A 21,239-nucleotide genomic window follows, 5' to 3' on the forward strand; every position below is an offset into this window, starting at 1 on the left:
ATTCTGTTTTCCTGGCTGGAAACTTACAGCTAGTGCAGCACTCATTTTAAGAATGACAAAAGGCTAACTGGAAGTGGAAAAAATTACAATGATGGCAAAGAAAGCCACACATACACACACACACACACACACACACTCCTATATAGATAGGACTAAAATGCCATGCAGGGATTTATACTGGATCATTGCAAATATATGACACGGTTCTTCCAATTCAACTTCATGCTATTCTAACATGGCTAAACAGTGTGGAAGAAATAAATAAAATTCTAGCAGGCTCTACCTTCACATTGGAAGACTTGCTTATTTTCATACAGGTTATAATAATCATGTTGATCCCTTGTCCAGAATGGGAATGAAAGATTGATGTTAATTGGGTATACGTTTTAAGACATAATGTTTGTCTTAAAATAATGAAAGTGAAGTTGTCCAAGTGGGAATCTGTGAAATAAATGTACCGTAAGAATCACATGAACCTTGACCTTGAGTGATCAGGCATCAGGGGGAAAACATCTGTATTTTATTGTGAGTGGTAAGACAAGGTATTTAAAAATCCAATGTAAATGTTGCAGAAATCCCCCCCCCCCCCCAATTTAGCTAATATAATATATGGCTTAACTGAAGCTGGAACGTCAAGCAGCCCCATCCAAATACTGTATATGGTGCCTCATTTTTCTCCTGTATATGTTAGTTATTTTTATCCTTTCTTTTCTACAAGGTACAGTAGATAGGAAACAAGAAAATGATTTTAAAAATCTTTTTCATCCTCATACTAAACCTGTCAGGTAAACGCAAATACAGCAGGGCCAGGGAAGGTTTGCATTAACTATTTTAAAAATGTATTTATCCAATGTATAGTGGTGCTAGACTGTTAAACAAAAGAGTTTGCATTTATTTCAGTTTCCCATCACAGAAAGAAAAATGTGTGGAAAATATTCTTTTTTCCTTAAATTTTAGTAAATAGAGATAAATGCTATTTTACTTTTAGCCAATAAATGTGTATATTTGAAAAGTATGCCCTTAGAAAAGTGTTTTTTTTTAAATGTGTACCTTAAGCCTTTGGCATCCAGAACTTCCTGTGGATATCAAAATTCATGGATATTAAAGTTCCATAGTGTAGTTAAATGATGTCCCTTATATAAAATGGCAACATCAAGGTTTTCTTTTTGGAATTTCATTTTGAATATTTTCAAGTTATGGAAGTTTGAATCCTTGGATACAGAGTTCATGGACATGGAGGGATGAAGAACCTTGCATAAGTGCATTGAAAAACTTGCATACTGACATATATACACGTGGGTACATTTTTTTCATCACATGATATAATAAAGACAAATAAAATGCAGGTTGGATTTAGAACCACATCACATTGACTTCTGGCTCTGTCCTGGGATGCTTCCAGGATGGAGACCCTCACACTATGCAGAGCTACTTCTGGTGGGGCTCCATCCTGGAAGTGTTCTAGGATGGAACTCTGAGAATACAGGTGGCGACCCATATGCTCATTGCCTATAAGGGGGCCAGTGCGGGACAGAGCTGGGCGGCAATGCTTTCTCCCATGTGATGGGGAAGCAGCAATGCAGGTGATTCAGAGTGTGGGATGACAATTTCCACCGCTGCTCCATGGATCTGCCTGGTGAATTCTGCTGCTGTCACCCACATTAGGGACCTTATTGTTATGAGGTTCTTATAAAAAGAAGTTGTACATGGTTAAAGGAGAGTGATTGGTTCCAATTTCCTAAGCAAATGTCAAGGCTGAGCAAGGGACTAACTTGGCCATCCCAGTTCAAACTGGTTTGCAGAGTAAATTAAATTAAAAAACATGAGTTATTGCTTGAAGGGCATTAGGAGCAAGAGGACTACAAAGGTGAGGCAGAGGGAAGCAGAAAAGGGATAACATACAATGAAATCGAGCAAAAGCAATTACTATGCATACATATACAATTGATTTAGTTCCTCATGATGTAAAATAATCTCTATTTGTGCTCTTTGAAGATGATACAGTTTCCAAACTACTCATACAGGGTCATATAAAAATGGCATAGATCTTAGGTTTAGAAAGCATAAAGGTGGTTTGCTGAAAGCATAAAAACTATTTCCAAATGTCCCTTTTCAAGAGCACAGCTGTAACGAAATAATTTTAATAGACATTTAAGCCTGTAACATTGTACAAAAGTAGCTGCAGCAACTGATTAATATTTTAGTTCAGTGGACCCAAAGACTGTTTGCAATATCCTTTATATAGTTTGTGATGCACATTTCACCAATATTGAGTTCGTTTTTATTAACCAAAATATACAGTTCTCTCCTTCACAACAAAGATAAAAATGTTTATAGAGAATGCATTTCTGGGTCCTTTATTTTTTTGAACTTAAGTCGTTCAATACAGTTTTGAACAAGTCTAAAGAGATTTTAAGGCAGGCAGTTTGTATTATATCATTCCCTTGGGTTATATGTATGATCGTCTTTACTAAAGCTTCTTTCGCTCCCAGTTGAATAAATATGCATTTTATTTCACTAATCTTGAAACAACAGGAATAAAGTTTACCCAGGTCTTTTATACCTCAGAGAACAAAACAAATACTACAAATCTTTAGGGAGAAAGGATATACAAAAAAGGCTTGAGGTGAATGTTTCAAAGTAAATATTCTTAAATGATGTGCAAATTATTCCAGCACTTGAACACGATTTATGAAAGGGGATTAAGCAACTGAAACAAGAACCCAGTTTAAACCGTTGGGCTTCAAAGTCAAAGATGAGAGGTGGTTACAACACAGGGAGGAAGAAACCAGATAGCAATCTATGGTGAAGATTTCTGATTGATATTCTTTAACTTACTCTATTTTTCTTCAGTTATCACTGTCACTCAGACCTAAGCATAGTAAGTTGTGTAAAATTATCCTCCTTTTGCAGTAATATAAACACACACACACAGGCTAATGATAATTAAAATAATAATATAATAATTAAAGTTGAATGGTAACAGCTAAGCTTTATGTAGCAAAGTGAACAAAAGAATTTCAACGAGAGAAAGAACTTGAACTATTAATCATACCAAAGAGTTGTAGTTTATTACAAAAACAAGCCACTCTACAATCCTCTACAAGCCACTCTACAATCCTCCTCGATACCCCCTTTTGATTTAACAGATACCTCTTGTCTTCCTAAGTTCAACAGGCATCTGTAAGACATTATCAAGAATTTGGGAAATGGAAAATCTCCAAGCCCTTTCTATACCTCAGTTGTACTCTCATTCAACAGTATGGTATTTCATACAGTATGGTATACTCGCTCATCTGTTTTAGGGTGAATTTACACCACATACATTGGAATTGATCTGGTACTGGATGCTAAATCAAGCATGGGTAGTGTCTCCACAGGGCTTTCCCCAGACTCTGTAAGGAGAGAGGGAGTTTATTTCCAGAGCATGGGAAATAAACAAGACAAACTCCAACTTTTAGCACAACACCACAAATATTATGTCATAGGCATCACTGAAACCTGGTGGGAGGACTTCTTTCACAGAAACCGAACAAAGGGGAGAGGAGGCAGAGTAGCCTTATATGTCAAAAACTGTTATGCTGCAGAAGAGATGCAAGACAGCAATCCGGGAAACCAACTTGAAAGCATCTGGATAAGAATCAGGGGAACTGAGGCTCAAAAAGATGTCATTGTAGGTGTCTACTACAGACCTCCAAGCCAGGAGGAAGAACTTGATGAAGAAAATACTGAGCAGCATTCCGTGGACACAGATACTAAAAGATAAGAGAGTTACAGATGGATGGGAGTTTCTCAAGAGTGAAATACTCAAGGCGCAATTGCAAACAGTGCCAACAAAGAGAAAAAAAAAGTGCGAAGAAGCCAGAATGGATGTCCAAAGAACTTCTAACTGTACTAAGACACAAAAAAGACATGCACAAGAAGTGGAAAAAGGGAGAAATCACCAAAGAAGAATTCAAACAAATAGCCAACTCCTGTAGGGAAAAGGTCTGCAAGGCAAAAGCAAAAAACGAGCTCAGGCTTGCCAGGGACATTAAAAACAATAAAAAGGGCTTATTTCCTTATGTCAGTAGAAAAAGGAAGAGCAAGGAGGCGATAGGGCCTCTTCGAAGAGAAGATGGGAGTAGGGAAAAGGCAGAACTACTTAATGCCTTCTTTGATTCAGTCTTCTTACAAAAAGAAAGTCATCTTCAACCTCAGCAAAATGAAGTGGATGAGGGATTAGAGGACATCCAACCCCAAATTGGGAAACAAGTCGTCCAGGAATACCTGTCCACTCTAAATGAGTTCAAGTCCCCAGGGCCAGATCAACGACATCCAAGAGTATTGAAGGAACTAGCGGAAGTCATTTCAGAACCATTGGCAATCGTCTTTGAGAGTTCTTGGAGAACGGGAGAAGTTCCAGCAGATTGGAGGAAGGCCAATGTGGTCCCAATCTTCAAGATGGGAAAAAAAGATGACCCAAACAATTACCATCCTGTCAGCCTCACGTCAATACCAGGCAAGATTCTGGAAAAGATTGTCAAGGAAGTGGTCTGCAAACATTTAGAAACAAATGTGGTCATCGCTAATAGTCAACATGGATTTATCAAAAACAAGTCATGCCAGACTAATCTGATCTCTTTTTTCTATAGAGTTACAAACTGGGTAGATGCGGGAAATGCCGTGGATGTAGCGTACCTGGATTTCAGTAAGGCCTTTGACAAGGTCCCTCATGACCTTCTGGAAACTAGTCCAATGTGGGCTAGGCAAAACTACAGTTAGTTGGATCTGTAATTGGCCAAATGGACGAACCCAGGGGGTGCTCACCAATGCTTCCTCTTCATCCTGGAAAGAAGTGACGAGTAGAGTGCCACAGGGTTCCATCCTGGGCCCGGTCCTGTTCAACATCAACATTAATGACTTAGATGAAGGGCTAGAAGGCATGATCGTCAAGTTTGCAGACGACACCAAATTGGGAGGGATAGCCAATACTCCAGAGGACAGGAGCAGAATTCAAAACGATCTTGACAGATTAGAGAGATGTGCCAAAACTAACAAAATGAAGTTCAACAGTGACAAATGCAAGATACTCCACTTAGGCAGGAAAAAACAAAATGCAAAGATACAGAATGGGGGACGCCTGTCTTGAGAGCAGTATGTGTGAAAAAGATCTTGGAGTTCTCGTGGACAACAAGTTAAACATGAGCCAACAATGTGATGTGGCGGCAAAAAAGCCAATGGAATTTTGGCCTGCATCAATAGGAGCATGTTTTTAAAAAGAGGCTGGATGGCCATCTGTCAGGGCTGCTTTGAATGCAATATTCCTGCTTCTTGGCAGGGGGTTGGACTGGATGGCCCATGAGGTCTCTTCCAACTCTATGATTCTATGAGTCCCCACTAACCTATGTGGTTTGGTGCTGCTGGAGAGCCATCCTATCTGTTCCCTTGCCTCCCATTTTGCAGTGGTCTCCAGCTGCAACACTGTTCTCTGTCACATCCCATTATACTAGCCAGGGCAATGGGTCAACAGGGCATTGAGGAAGGGGAGAGGTGTGAGAGGAGGAATCCACTCCTCTTCCCCTCCCTTCCCAATACTCCTAATTATCCTGGCTGACATCAGGGCAAGTGAGGGATAACAGGCTGTACTCGTGTCACAGCCAGAGACCACCACAACATGGGAGGTGGGGAGTGGGGGTAAAAGGAACTGTTGTCTATGTCCCAGGCCACATGAGCAAGGGGAACACAGGATGGCAGTAGAAACATTTGTGGCCAGGGTGATGGGCACAGACAGCTATTATAATGTTATTAATGAGTGCATAAAATACTAAATGCTGTGTTCATTGATACATATATATTAAAACAATTTATGTACCTGTATATCTGCACCAACCCAAAAAGATACCTGCAGAAACTGTGTTCATTGATACATATATATTAAAACAATTTATGTACCTGTATATCTGCACCAACCCAAAAAGATACCTGCAGAAACTGAGAACCTTTTGTTGGAAACACATGACAACCTTTTCTTAGAAATGTTTAGTTCTTTAAGATAGTAGCCTCTGTGATCTAGCCTGTTTTATGCTGTACAAGAAATGTTTATCATGAGGCACATGAAGTGTTGTTTCACTGGCTAGCTACAGAAGAAACTTCCATTTCAGGTAATCAGGGAACAATTTCTTTACTAGACTGGATTAAACAAAGGACCAAAACAATTAAATTAGACAGTGTTCACAAACACAACTAATCTGCACTTTGCACTGCAAAACACAAGTCACCTCCAAAATTTAAACATTTTCTAGGCATGAAAAATATTTTGGAGATACACTGTATACATGAAATAATATACATTTTAAAAATGAAAATAGTGAATAATTCATGCAATTTGAATATAAATTATGTGCTTTACTAGCTATTCTCATTTTTAAAAACTATGAAACCAAATACCTTAAAGCAGTGGTTCTCAACCTGGGGTCCCCAGATGTTTTTGGCCTACAACTCCCAGAAATCCCAGCCAGTTTACCAGCTGTTAGGATTTCTGGGAGTTGAAGGCCAAAAACATCTGAGGACCCCAGGTTGAGAACCACTGCCTTAAAGCATCAGATCCCATCTGATCTTGGAAGCTTAGCAAGAGCAGCTCTGGATGGTATTTGGATGAGAGTTTGCCACTGAATTTCAGGGACTATAGCCTATATTTCAGAAGAGGAAATGTGAAACCATCCCCAAGGATTCCCTGTCTTAAGAAATGCATGCCCTGTGAAATTCACGGAGTCACTTAAAGTTGATAGGCAACCTGAAGGCACACACATAAAAAGACATGTAGGTAAACCATTCCTATATGAAATGCTTTGAGCTGCTATGCTACCTCTTGTTCGTAAGGTCTTATAAACTTCCTCAGCTTCATATGAATAGCAAAAACAGGAAATACAACAATGAAGTACAAAGAGAGACATATTAATATAGGTAATTATAAATATTGTATATACTTGTATGGAAAAATTAAAATTATATACAATTCTAAAACTGTAAAAAAAATGTCAAGATGCATTGCAATCCAAAATAATCACTTTATTTTGTAAGCCTGGTGAACTGAAGTTGTAGAAAGAAAAACAGAATAAAATGAATAATGCAAGGAATAGTGTTACATGTTACACAATTATTAACAATAGTAATTTATCAATTAAATGCATATCTCTCTAATACAAATTCTCATAGAATTAATAAAATTTGTGGTGAGTTGCTACTTGGTCTAAGTTGATTTTGAAAGATTGAAGGCAATGACATTTCAGCATGAAGAATATAAGATATTGTTATGCTTTTTCTCTTCCTCAGCTATTTCCCTTCCAATGGGCCATTTTAAGAACTACTCTTTACACTATTCAGCAGGCAACTTGAAAGCATATAAACACACAGATTTACATTTGAGTTAACACATTATTGTTTCAATACATAAGCAAACAATTGTTCTCCGTTATGTTCATTCTTGCCACATTTGGAATAAAAATAGAATTCCGGGAACTTTCAAGGAACACTTAAAATATTAATAAGAGACAGGGTGAACTCTGTAAACATGAGGCCATAAGGAAATGATGGAGAACAGGTTGGAAATATAATGCTTTTGGAATGCACTTCATTACCAAGCCTGTGACTGTGCATTTTGACAAGAATGGCTCTCAGATTAATACAGTAGCCAAAGGGCACTCTGCCTACTGGGAAGCCATTTGTTTGCATTTGGAAAAAAATGAGCCTATGTTTGGGAGTGTGGGATATATCTCTACCCTACTCTCAATATAGAGAATCATATAGTCTCTGGCTGGATCATATAATGTCATGTAACTGCATGATATGGTCAATGTAGACCCATATAATGCTGTTCCATGAAGATCAAAGTGCATTATATGGGTCTCCACTGACAATATAACACAGTTATATGGCATTATATAGCAGTGCAGATCCAGCCTCAGTTTCTTTAACCTACCACTTCTGAGGAAAGGTTAACAATAACAACAATCTAAATTTGAAAAGTGACAATACTTAGAGCACTCTATCCAATAATGCCTCACTGGTGCCTAGATTCGTATATACAATCTGAACCACTGATGGTCTAAAACTCCATTCACTAATATCTGTAGTAAAACTAAGATAATAACAATAATTGTAATTTTGATTTTCTTATTTTGCCATGGTGATCCATTGGCCCATGCAATGCTTAGAAATATAACTATAAACCCCATAAAAAGTGTTTTGTTTTCAAAAGAAGGAAGGCATACAATTAAATTCCACTGAAGTCAGTGAAAATCACTTTTTTAAAGTGTTGGGTGAATCTCCTGGCTCAACGCACAGTTAGTCAGAGTAACTAGGAGATCATCTACTTTGTATTAACATTATCCTGATTATAAATGGGACATTTCTAACTGGAGCTACAGCACTCCCTGCTGCCTGTCCCCCACATAACAGAGGGCCTCTTCACTTTCTCAGAAACCCAAAGCCTCATAGCTTGAGCTTTGGTGGATCCTGAACAGGATCCACTATTGCATCCCCAACTGTCTCTTTTCTCTCCCAGTCTTTTATGCATACAGGCACATTCCACTTAGACTCATCTCACTTCTAAGAACTGCTTTTACATTATAATATAATACTAAAAGTCAATTCTTGAGATCAAATTGTTCCTTCTCATATGAGACACTTTACTATCATTGTGCTGCAGGTTCTCTGATAAATTAGATTCTCTGAAAAGGCCCAACGCCTGATAGATTATCACTTTGTGTTAGCATGCTTTTGAGAAGAAACCACAATCTATTTTGTTGAAAGTGTAATGGCTGCTGAATACCACTAAATACTAGTAAACTGATTGTACCCTTAAAGAAATAGTAATAACATAAAAAGGGAAGGGAAAGACAGCATAATTGAAGTTACAGTAAAATAATGATCGTTTAGTAAGTTGACCTCCTTTTGACAGACACGGTGTTCACACAATCATGCCCAAAATATCATGCCATTTAATGTGACTAACTTTTGATTTAAAGAAAAAATGATAGGAGAGGAGGGAGGGGATCAGTATTGGAAATGAAGCATTCAGGCAAGTGGGAATTAACACTTTCACCTCTTAAAAGCTGCTATTTACCCTGGAAAGAATATGACCACTGGGGACATTAAGGCCTTCCTTCCCTGGGCAAAAAGGCTCTTTAAAAAGGGTGGGGTGATATGTTCTTTGATACCATGGTAGTGATAAGGAGACAGCTTCAAATCACACCTTCTAAAGATGGTTAACATAAAACAAAATAAAAAGTTGGTTGCAATCAAGAATTTAACATCATTTGGAATGTCATCTGAGAAATAATGCAACTAAATCACACTACAGTTTTGCATCCATAAACCAAGTGACTGCTAGCATGTATAGTACACACAGGAGATATATAGGTTCAACCTAAGTCAGACAATAGCCTAATTTAGGGCCTCATCACAAAGACCAGGCAAAGGGGAGGGACAGTGGGGGAAGCATCACCCTCTTGGTGAGGCCAGCCTCCCACATTGTGGGGAAAGCATCTACCAATGCTTTCACCCCAGTTGGGGGCGGGGCCTCTGCTGGAAGTCACACAACGCCATGTGATGGCTCGGTCCATTAGATTGGATGAAAGCATCCCAGGGCACTAAATTCCCCCATCTGATGAGGTTCATAGATATAGAAGTGTAGAGGCAAGTTGAATGGCATCCTGTTATTTTTCCAATTGTAATGGCTCAGGGGAAAGTCTACATCTGCATAGAGTGCCATTAATCAATATTCTGTTTACAGGTTAGCAGCATGCCAGACAGAGAATATCAAGACCAAACTATTCCGTAACCATATATGTGCATTTCTTTCAGTCATTAATATTTTCTTCAAATCTGAAAAAGGGTGTGAAAGGACAAGAGGGCAGTATTAATTTTTTATATCTTCATTCATTTCTGGTCTCAAAAAAAATGCCCCCTGCTTAGCTGGTGGAAAAGGTACAGGGTACACACTTGAGTGAGAGCACCTTTTTTCCTCCCAAACAAACAGCATGGAGTAATAAGATTAAATACCCCCCCCCCTTTTTTTTCTGACTGCAACTCCTGTCCAATGTCAGCTTCCAAGATTACTTTAGCTAGAAAAACAAATTATTATTAGAAATGCAAAATTGTATGCAATATATAATCTGGTCGAAATTCTTACGGACAGTAGCCAGGATCCAGGAACAGCAAGTATTTGCAGTTTGATGTGTCGATTATAGCTACATAAGGATTAACATTAAGAAAAAATGTGAAACCAATCTACAGCAAATGATGAACTCTCAGTGCATTTGTAGCTTGAGGACTGCTGCATTGCTGAAATAAACTACAGGGTTTGAATCATCACTGGAAATCCTGTATCCTTAATAGATCGTGGTACCAATACTATTATATTTAAACAAATGAACTTAAAATGAAAGTGGGGTGGATCTGAATTGTGCAATGTATGTTTTCTCCCTAAAATCAGAATCTTCTTTAGCATTTCAGCTTCTTGGTTTGTTTATGTGTAAGGGGAAAGGAGGACAGGGAAAGCGACTTCTTTCATTTTTAAGATAGTAGCCAAAGACATGAATATTTCAATTTTAAAAACACCTTTTGAAATGCCCTCATTGCAAATACTGTGCATACCGTCTTTGTGCTCTGCAGTCAAACTGGACAATGGAACGACCACCTGTTAACTGCTAACAACATGTCATTACCAGTTCTCATGCCTTTTTAAAGCAATTTTGGCTCTGGCTGCCAATAATTCTGGCGACGATACTGGTGTGAACATTAAGGGCATAGAAAGCCAAAGGCAGAAAACTGACAATACAGTTTGTGCTTTGACTACTAATAAGTAAGTGAATGCTAACATTTTTCTAATTCCACATAATTACTGAGTCTCAGAGGGCCAAAGGAAAATTCCAAATACATATTTTTGAAGCAACTCAATCTACACCATTCAAACACCCACAAAACTCATATCTGTGCAGTTTTCACACTGGATTGTTTCGACTCCAAAACAAAGTGTACGCACGACAGGGGCTCCTCATAACTTTTTGTAGTTCAAGTGCTGGGTTGTGCGCTAACTTTATATCATTGGTGGGAACTTGATCTGTCTTCTAAATCATTATTGAAGAGATGTTAGAATTATGATGCCAAGAAGTATAAAAGACAACAACAAATGGTGAGACAGCTTAAGGGCATTCTGCCAAAAAAATGGCAAAGAGGTAGAGGCCCTGGGATTGTATCTCTCCACCATGAGCCATTTATAAACAGAGTTGAACAAAGCAATGATAAAGGATGCTTTACTAAAGATGAAAAGGAATGGGACTCACATCCTAATATGCGCAAGCTAGAGAAGCTTATACACACTACAGTAAAGCATGCATACAAAATTACTTTCATATACATATATTCTATATTTGGAAGTTAAATTCATTGTCAATTTATTTGTGTTAGCCAATATCTCAGTACAGTGAATTACGCCCTTCATATTCCAGAAGTTGAATGAATTTGAAAGCTGGAGAACTCCAAAAATATGTTATCAGTACCATGTAGTTGCATACTGTCGAAAAGACATTGCTGTGCTACAAGGGACATTTTGATGACCAAATGGTGCAGTGTTTCTTGAAATTAAAGGTAAAGGTTTCCCCTCGATATTAAGTCTAGTCAAGTCCGACCCTGGGTGGTGGTGCTCATCTCCATTTCTAAACTGAAGAGCTAGCATTGTCTGTAAACACCTCCTAGGTCATGTGGCCGATATGACTGCATGGAGCACCACTACCTTCCCGCCAAGGCAATACCTATTGATCTACTCACATTTGCATGTTTTCTAACTGCTAGCTTGGCAGAAGCTGAGGCTAACAGTGGGAGCTCACCCTGTCCCGTGGATTTGAACCACTGACCTTTCGATCACCAAGTTCTGCAACTTAGTGGTTTAAGCTACTGCACCACCATGGCCCCAGTATTTCTTGAAATTATCTGCCCCCAAATAAACTTGTATGTTTGCTCCTCATAAAAATAAATGAGAACTTTATTACAGTTGAGAACTTACATGAAAATCAAAAGCAAATGTTGATCTTACCATTTTAGATAGAAGATATCATTTAACTACATTATTATACATAATGAGACTTGAGCATTCATGGATTTTGGTAACCCCTAGGAGTCTAGAATCAAATCCCCATCAGATATGAAAGGCCCATTTTAATGTAAATGAAATTAATACAATCTGTATGCCTTCAAGGACATAAGAAAAGCTAATCTTCACTATACAGTTGTAGCAGTTTGATACCACATTACCTGCCATAGTTCTCTGTTATGAAATGTGTTTGATGAGGAACTTAGGAATCCACAGTGTATTGTCTATATTGCCTATCTCTGGTAGAGAATTCTTAAGCCTCTCTCTAAACTACTCTTCCTCAGATTTCATGAGATGAAGACATGACCATTAAAGTAGTATCAGAGTGTTTTAGTTGTGCAGTTTGAAGACATCATTAATTCCATCTCCTAGGGGTGAGGCTTATGCCTCTGAGCTAGATTTTGACCTTACTTGGGATGAATTTTCCTCAAAATCTCCACGTGACAAAAGAATTGCCATGGAAGCTGAAGATCATTGCTGAAGGTAGCCAGCCACTGCTACAGCAGTGAAAGAGATAACAATATGGTCTCAACAGCAGTGTGAGGACAGAGTCCAGGATTAAGTATATTTCGGAGCCTGCTGATTGTGTTTTGTTTTCTTGGGTGCGTCTTTATGCACGGTGCTATGCCAATTCCCTGGCCTTGTGATCATGTATGTGGATATGCTTAAAAGATGTTCTGCTGGTGGGTCATAGGTTCTGGGCTGGTCAACATTACCTAGAAAAAGATAGCTAAACAATTATTTTCAACCTAGTCAAGGTAGCCATGGAATACTGTGCCATAAACAGACAATGTTGCTCAGGCCCAATGGCTTTCAGTCGGCATAATGGGACTGAGTGAAGTTTTTTCTGGTATGACAGATTGTAATTACATTTCGTTTAGGTTATACAAGCACTGCTGCATTCAATGCTGGAGGTACCTGGCTAGATCTAATGGTAGGTGGTAGGCAGTAAGTAGTGCTCCCCACTACATGAAGGGGAATCCCCTCAAAAACAAGTGTTGGCAGCAACACTGAGTAGGGACCAATTTTCTCCTGATGCCCCCTCAGTAGCATCACATCAAGTGTTCACTGCATGTGTTATTTTGGACTAAAGTCTTCATGGCTTTTCTTCTATTCTTTTAAGGCATCTAAAAACATTTCATGAGTGGATTTGGGTAATTTTCTTATATAAATAATGGCTTCTGATTTTCCTGCTTATTCAAGAGAAGCCACAGGCTAATGGAAACCATGTCCCAATATGACATATGTAGACCTCTTGTGGACACATCCATTTATATTTTAAGCCCAAATGATATATCAGTTGTTTCAATCAACTTTAAGTACAAGTTTTAACCATCTCTCATTGGTTCCATGTGCATATACTACAAAAAAAGTACTCAAATGTATATCATTATATTCTTACACAGAAGCTTTAAATGTCATTCAAATCATTCAGTAGTCCAAACTACATTACTGATATAACTTAATATATCTTTAAATATACACAATAGGACTTACTTAAAGACCTTCTGTTTTCTGCTTTTGGTTCCTTAGAATCAGTGTCAAAACTGTTCAATAATTCAGAACTAGAGGATCTTGCAATCTTGTTCCTTGACATGTTACTTTTGTCTTTTGGCTAGAAGAGGGAAGAAATAACAAATGAACATTTTTTTTGTCTAGACTCTAATGATTGTAACGTATAATGATGAGACTGTACCCCACTATCCTTATGCTGGTTTATGACTATAATAAAGATTTATTTATGCTTTAAGAAGATTTTGACACCAACTGAAACCTAGAAAACTGAAATTCACCAATTCTATGTGGCAAAAGAAATAGAGAATTATGATACAAAAATGCACAATATAATGTTATAATAATTATGGTAGTTAAAGTAATTCTGCAAATTCTGTCGGCGGTGGCTGGGAGAGCCTTCAGACAATTAAAACTTGTGCACCAGCTGTGGCTGTACCTCAAAAAGCCTGACGTGGCCACGGTGGTCCACGACAGTTACATCTAAAATGGACTGCTGTAATGCACTCTACGTGGGGCTGCCTTTGAAGACAGCTCGGAAACTGCAGTTAGTGCAAAGATCAGCAACTAGATTACTAACTGGAGCTGGTTATAGGGAGCATACCATGTCCCTATAAAAGCAGCTCCACTGACTGCCGACGAATTTGTAGGCTGAATTCAAAGTGCAGGTTATTACCTATAAAGACCTATATGCTTTGGGTCCAACCTATCTTCGGGACCGCATCTCCTTCTATGAACTGGTGTGGGCACTAAGATCTACAGGGGAAGCCCTCCTCTCGGTCCTGCCTCTGTCTCAAGTGTAGTTAGTGGGGACGAAAGAGAAGCCTTCTCAGTAGTGGCCCCTTGGCTTTGGAATGCCCTCCCACTCTCCAAGCCTTCCGTATATAATTAAAGACATGGCTTTTTAAAAAAATTATTTTTATTGTGCACATTTTTGTTGTTGATTACATCAAATAAAGTGTGGAATATAAAGAGTACATAACTGTGTTGTGAGGGGAAAAGGGAGATGGAGGAAAAGAAAAGAAATAAAATAAAAAACCTTTGACCAATGTTTAGAGATTTGAGGACCTAGAGATTATGTAATCATGCACTTTATGAGACTGATGTGTTTTGTTCTGCTGCTATTGTTGCATTTTACAGATCTTAACCAGGGTTTTTTTTTATGATGTTTATGGTAGTCATTATTAATCTGTGTTATTGTCTTTCTACTTTTTGTATTTTGTGTGTTTGCACCTTGAGTGCTTGTACACCACCCTGAGTCCCTCTGGGAGATGGTGGTGGGCTATAAATAAAGTATTATTATTATTATTATTAAAGAAATAATCAACAACAGAGACTGCTATATTTAGCGCCCACATTTGGAGATACTGAACAGATTTTTTTCCCAATTCCGTCAATGTAGGATGCATAACATAGGCAGAGCACAGTTCTGCAACACTAATTAATTTCACTGGAAAAGTTGACCATGTGCTTCACTGTATTTCTTTGGATTCAAAGGATTTTTTTTTAAAAAAGCTTTTGTTTACATTCTACTTTTAAGCTTTTTTTTTTTTTTGCATTAATGTTTGCAACTATTTGTTTCTAAGATTTCCTCTCCATGTGCACTTACCTCTGAATAAGACAAGTGAATATAGTGGAGAATATTGTCAAGTCAGCATTAATAGGATATTTTAATTTATCTTATTGGTTATGTGTGTGTTTTTAAGATTATTATATATGTTGAATCTAAACAGATTAAGACTTAGATTAATGGTTGCCCATGTAATACACAATAGATTAATGGTTGCCCATGTAATACACAATAACTGAAAGCAAGAATGATATATGCCTTATATAGAATTATAGCATGCATATTTCATTGCATGCCAGAATTTTTTTGAAGATTTAATATATAAAGTAACTTATTATGTTACCCACCCCAGGTAGATAACTCCAACCATTTCACTATACGAATGTATTAAAAAAACAGAAATTGCAAACTCTCTGATCCATAGGTAACTGTTGTAGAGGTATATGATTCCACCCATTATTATAACGACAAGCCAAGATTTCAATGTGACCAGGTATACAAACATGAATATGCTTATTCCATTGCAATGGATAAGGGAAGTGCTATGGGGAAAGTACCATGTTTGTGTTTCAATGCAAATGTAAGCCATTAAAAATAATGTTAAGAACGTGTATGTCCTATTGAATAATCTCATTGGCAGGCTAACTGGCATCTTAAACTAGTGTCTTTCTACTACCAGTTGACAGTCATTTTTATATTTACCTATTCAAAAGAAGCCACATTAAATTCAATTTTAATTCTCGTAAAATTAAATAGAATTTACTCTTAGATAAGCCTGTTTAGGATCATTTCTGAAGATATTAAAAACAGATTGCCTTGAAACATTGAGGCAACAATGTTAAAAAGTAAATATTACAATCCTGCAGTACTGGTATAGCAATCTCACTTTTAAAGTATGTTATAATTTTTAGTTTATACAATTGCCCATTAGTGCTTTAAAAGAAGATCACACTTTAAAATGCCAACGGTCTCAGCAAGGTCTAATTAAAAATCCAGAGAACAATTGTGTCACAAACCAAAAAGAATATATATTCTACACATGTAGCATAATTAGAAAATAGAAAATGTGGAATTTATACAATGTGTGGTGAATAGGAGAAGAAATAAACAGAAACTGGAAGGGGGAACAATTAAAATGGCTGTCAGAAAATGCAACGGTAAAAGACCAGAGAGCAGAAGAGAAATAACAGCAATCACATATAAAATAATATTTGCTAGTATTATTCTGACAAAATAATAAAGGAGAATGCATAAAAGATTCATATGTATTAATAGTCCTATCAAAGATTGTATAAATAGAAAAAGTAAGGATTTATTAGATCTTAAGCACTTGTGTGCTTGTACAGAGTAAATTGCTAATGTCATTATATCACAACAATAGTTGTATCATTCTATTTCAGAAAAAGATCAAATCAGAATCTAGGCATCCTATTTTTGTGACCTCTTAAAAACTAAATTAGACACCAAATTATATATGAATAAAATGTATGTATGATTTTTTTTCAAAAAATAATGTTTCCTCTTCTAACATCTATTCTTGTTCTAAAATATAAGCTGCCAAAGCACATGAAGACTGAATCACTGAAAAGCAAGTGCAAAAGGATTGTTACAGCTAAGACAAATACATACCAATCTCTCAATTGCATTTTTGATAGCATGGAACCATTCTAAAATGACAAAGTCAATATCTGATTGAAGAAGTATCTCATTTCCTGATACTGTTGTGATCTAAACGAAAGAAGAAAAAACAGAATAATATAGACTTTAAGTTTGATAGAGAGCAATTTGGATAGCATCTTCCAATGATGCTAATTATTTCACAAATATATACAGTATACTGCTTTTCTTACTCAATTTCTTACAAATTCAGACAGAAGCAAAAGCACACTTTGAACAGAATATAGTAAAAACTAATAGAAAATATTGATAGAAATATTTTCAAACATATTTTCATGACTCTCTAGCTCTCACTATTAATCCACACCAACCTGTTTTGGCATAGTTGGATAGGCCATGTACACCCCACTACTGTATTTTTTAGAACAAATAAATGAAATGAGTCTATAGATTTGCATTAAAAGTGAAATATCTAGGCAAATTTGGAGGTTCAGGAAAAATATTAAACAAAATTTAAAAGAGGTAAAACAAGTTTTGATTATCTTGCATCACCTGTTAACAATTTGTCCAAAATTTTGCTTTCATATTATTCCAAACCAGAAGCTTTAATGCTTTTGGGCTTCAGCTCCCAGAAGCCTCAATCATACATAGCTAATGGCTAGAGATGTTGAGAACTACAAAGATGAATATCATAAACATTAAATTCTTAAGCAAAATGACTTCTCAAATCTGTCAGGAATATATATATATTCCATTGTTCTGCATTGTTCTTTAGTCACATGGTTTTCAAATCTTACTGTAGTTAGTACAAATATATATACTTTATTTGTTCATTTTATATTAAGTCCCCTTCCCCTTTAGAACAGTAATAATAAGCTAATAATTATATGCTTTATTTATACCCCACCCACTCTCCCTGAAGGGACTCGGGGCAGCACCGAAGGGACTTGAGGCCCCAGAGTTAAAATACATGTTAATGTATTCTATACACTGAACAATATAACAATAAAATATGTTTTAAGTGTCTTTTGCTACTAGATTGACAGCTTCTATTGCTTATTAGGGGGTGAGGGGTCAGTGTTATTATTTTATAGTCTTAGATTTGAGTCTAGATCTCAACTTTGAGCCCCAATATGCTTTAGATCTCAATTTTCAGAAGTGTTGGCCAGCCTGACCAATGGTCTAGGGTTCTGGAATTGTAATGCAAATTATCTGGAGGACCAAGGATGATGACTACTGCCAAAAATAACCCAAAAACCTTACGGTACCTAAGGCCCCTTCTACACTGTGATATAATCCAGTTCAAAGCAGATGATCTGCATTTTATATGTCACTGTAGAAGGGGCCTGAGAAAGATCTTTCACTAGTTTCCTTGCTTTGATTCAACAGGATATCCAGATAATGACTCATGTCATAGATAGAAATGCTAGAAAGTACTATATGCTCACTTTTTATTATACAAACAACATTCCACTTTTCAACCCTAAAGGTATACCACAATTAAGATTTGAGTGTTATGACAGTCAAATTAGCTTTATAAAATGTGTGTGTGTACATTTCCAATCACTTGCTGACTAATGGTGACACTATGAATACTCAGATGTGGCTTTGCCAAATCCTTCCTCTGAAATATAGCCTAAAGATCCTGACATTCATTGGCAATTTCCCATCCAGGTGACCCTGGTTATATTCCAAAAACATTATTTGAAAACAGTTACCAACATCTTTATCTCTATAAACTTAAAGCGTTAGGTAATATGGAGAATAAAGGATCGAGAAACCCTCCCACAATTTGGCTTAAGAATAAGTAATAGCTATAACTCAGATGAGGAAACAAGATTACAGAATTCTACATGTGAAAGGAAATAGACATAGAGTTGCACCAGAATAGCCCTTTGCCATTATTACCCCAGAATCTCCTCTGCTCTTGTTTGAAGAAGTTAGAACTATAGTTAAGTGGGAATAAACTCCACTGAACAGATAATTCTTTCTGTGTAAATATGCACATCATCAGCATACATGCATTTTCCAATAATTAACGGTACTTTGCAAAACAACAGCATAAGCAATGTTTATAATTCTACACATAAGATTTCTAGAAAAGAAATAGTCACTTCAATACATCAATTATGTGACCTTCCAAAATAGATTCCTGTGTAAATCTTAGAACAGCTATCGGTTCACATAATTTTTAAGACCTAAAATATATAAATGTTGGTAGTGATTAAGTATAAATAAAATATTCCATGATATTCTATGAGTGTGAAAAGTTTGCATAGCATTAGCTTTCATTGTGATTTATAGAATGGTGACATCCTGAAATAAGAAACACTTTTGACATGATGTGGAACTTTTGTGAGTGTTCCTGTTTCAGCAACAGTGTAAAAGTTATTAACTGATAGAGCTTTTCAAGTTTACACATTTCCATTTTGGTCAAGTTTCAGGGTTTTAAAAATAAATAAATTACACTGCAGATGTATTAATGCGCATTGAGACATGAATTAGACTAAACAAAATGGTCAATCCAATCGAGTACATCTCTTCCAGTACAAACAAACCACCACTTAAATTATTACAAGAAATAATACTTTCAAAGTAAAAGCAACACACATAATTAGAATGACTTTATTTTGAAGGCTTAAGAAGGAAGTAACATAGTTCACTCTTCCGTTGAGTAAATTTCAGCTTTATTAAAACACAAGTATTGCAATATTGCATAAACATTTGTACCCTTATGATATGTAAAAGAGATACTTCAGTGCTAACAAGACCAAAGCAACATTCGTTTTGAAAGTGCCTTTGTTTTAATGTGCTGTTTGTAATAATCATCTACAATCGGTGATGGATGAATATATCAGCTAAAGTAGATCATAGAATAGGGAGAAGTGAATTCATTCAGTATACTCTCTATTTGAGATACAGTTCAAGTCCCTTTCTGTGTAATCTTCAGAGTTACGAGACAGTTTCAAGAAGACTGCTACTGCTCTCTACAGTTTGAATGCATCCACTTCTTAATTACAGTCAGTAATTGACTTTGTTCCATTCTGTCCTATACATTCAGAGAAAAGAAGTTTCAAATGCTTCAACTTGGTGTATTACATTATACTGTAGGGTTTTTTTTTTACCAATTGATAGCATATTAGGTATCATCTAGGAGATAGATCAATGATAAATAAATACCCACATATTATGCTCCCCTGCACACATAAACATCCTCCTTAGAAATCTGGATTAAAAAGTCTCTAAAGCAATTGCTAAAAACACATCCATATTTGTAAAAAAAAATTAAGACAATTTGGGTGTTCTGTTCCATCCTAGGGTGCATCTACATTGCAAAATTAATGCAGCTTCTCACGATCTGAACTGCCATGGCTCAACATTATGGAATCTTGGGATCTGTAGTTCGGTGAGGCACTAGTACTCTTTCACAGAGAATAGTAAAGGTATTTTAACATTACAATTTCCAGGATGCCATAATACCTAAAGTGATGTCAAACAGTGTTAATTTTACAGTGTAAATGCACTCTTAGGGCCCATTTACATGGGCCAAATGAGGTGAGGGAGAATAGACTTTGTGGCATCCAGATGATGTGCAAGGCTGATTTGCCCTAATATGCAGCAAGGCTGCTCAACATGGCCCTGTCCTGCATTAACCAAAGTTGGGAATGTCCTGGAGTTTTCCTGGAGTTCTCACACACTTTGGACATATGCAAACACTTAACCAAAACAATTAATCCCACCTCCATACTTGGTTTTACTGAGATGTTAATGCGTAGTCTTGTTTTGTTCACTAACTTTCCCTTCCATATTTTCGGGGGGGGGGGGGGGGATGAAGAGAGGCAGGGGCAGAAGAACATTTGGAAATTCACAGGGAACTATATCATGGCCACTGTTATTTTAAGGAACTCTATTGTGCCAAAATGAAAAAGCAGATAAAACTCACTCTTAGGGAGCTTCTCTCCTGGACAGAGATTGTTCATAGTCAGAAGGAGTTTTCTGAAGACTTTCTGACCTTCTGTCAGCATCTTCTTCTAAACAGACAATCTGTATTTAGTGCATCACGTGTTGCCAAATTTCTATGGTAATTAAAATTATGTACACAAAGTTGTGAAACAAATAAATCAAGGAACTAAAGCATATATGCCCATTTTAGCTAAAATTTAATCAATTGCTAACTGGTGAGTCAACATATATTTGAATCCCATTGTTTCAATGGTTCAACTCTAGTTGGGGCAGGCTATTAGATTTGTGTAATTTATCTTTCTAAAGAAATTGAACTATGCAACCTATTCAACTTGTATGCAGAACACATCATGCGATGTGCGGGGCTTGACAAATGCAAGGCTGGGGTAAAAATTGCTGGAAGAAACAATCTTAGATATGCAGATGACACCACTTTGATGGCCG

General features: G+C 36.9%; 1 protein-coding gene across 1 annotated transcript in view; it reads right to left on the minus strand.

Moving 5' to 3' along the window:
- The window catches only part of ARHGAP15 (Rho GTPase activating protein 15), a 493,308-nt gene that overhangs the window by 231,315 nt on the left and 240,754 nt on the right, over nucleotides 1-21,239 (minus strand). Inside the window, exons 7-8 of the mRNA XM_067472779.1 lie at nucleotides 16,845-16,943; nucleotides 13,631-13,748 (exon numbers count right to left, since the gene is read on the minus strand). Coding sequence (XP_067328880.1) covers nucleotides 13,631-13,748; nucleotides 16,845-16,943 — 217 coding nt within the window. The remainder of the gene's footprint in view (nucleotides 1-13,630; nucleotides 13,749-16,844; nucleotides 16,944-21,239) is intronic.

This window comes from Anolis sagrei, chromosome 1 (assembly GCF_037176765.1).
Source record: "Anolis sagrei isolate rAnoSag1 chromosome 1, rAnoSag1.mat, whole genome shotgun sequence".
NCBI classification, from domain to species: Eukaryota; Metazoa; Chordata; class Lepidosauria; order Squamata; family Dactyloidae; genus Anolis; species Anolis sagrei.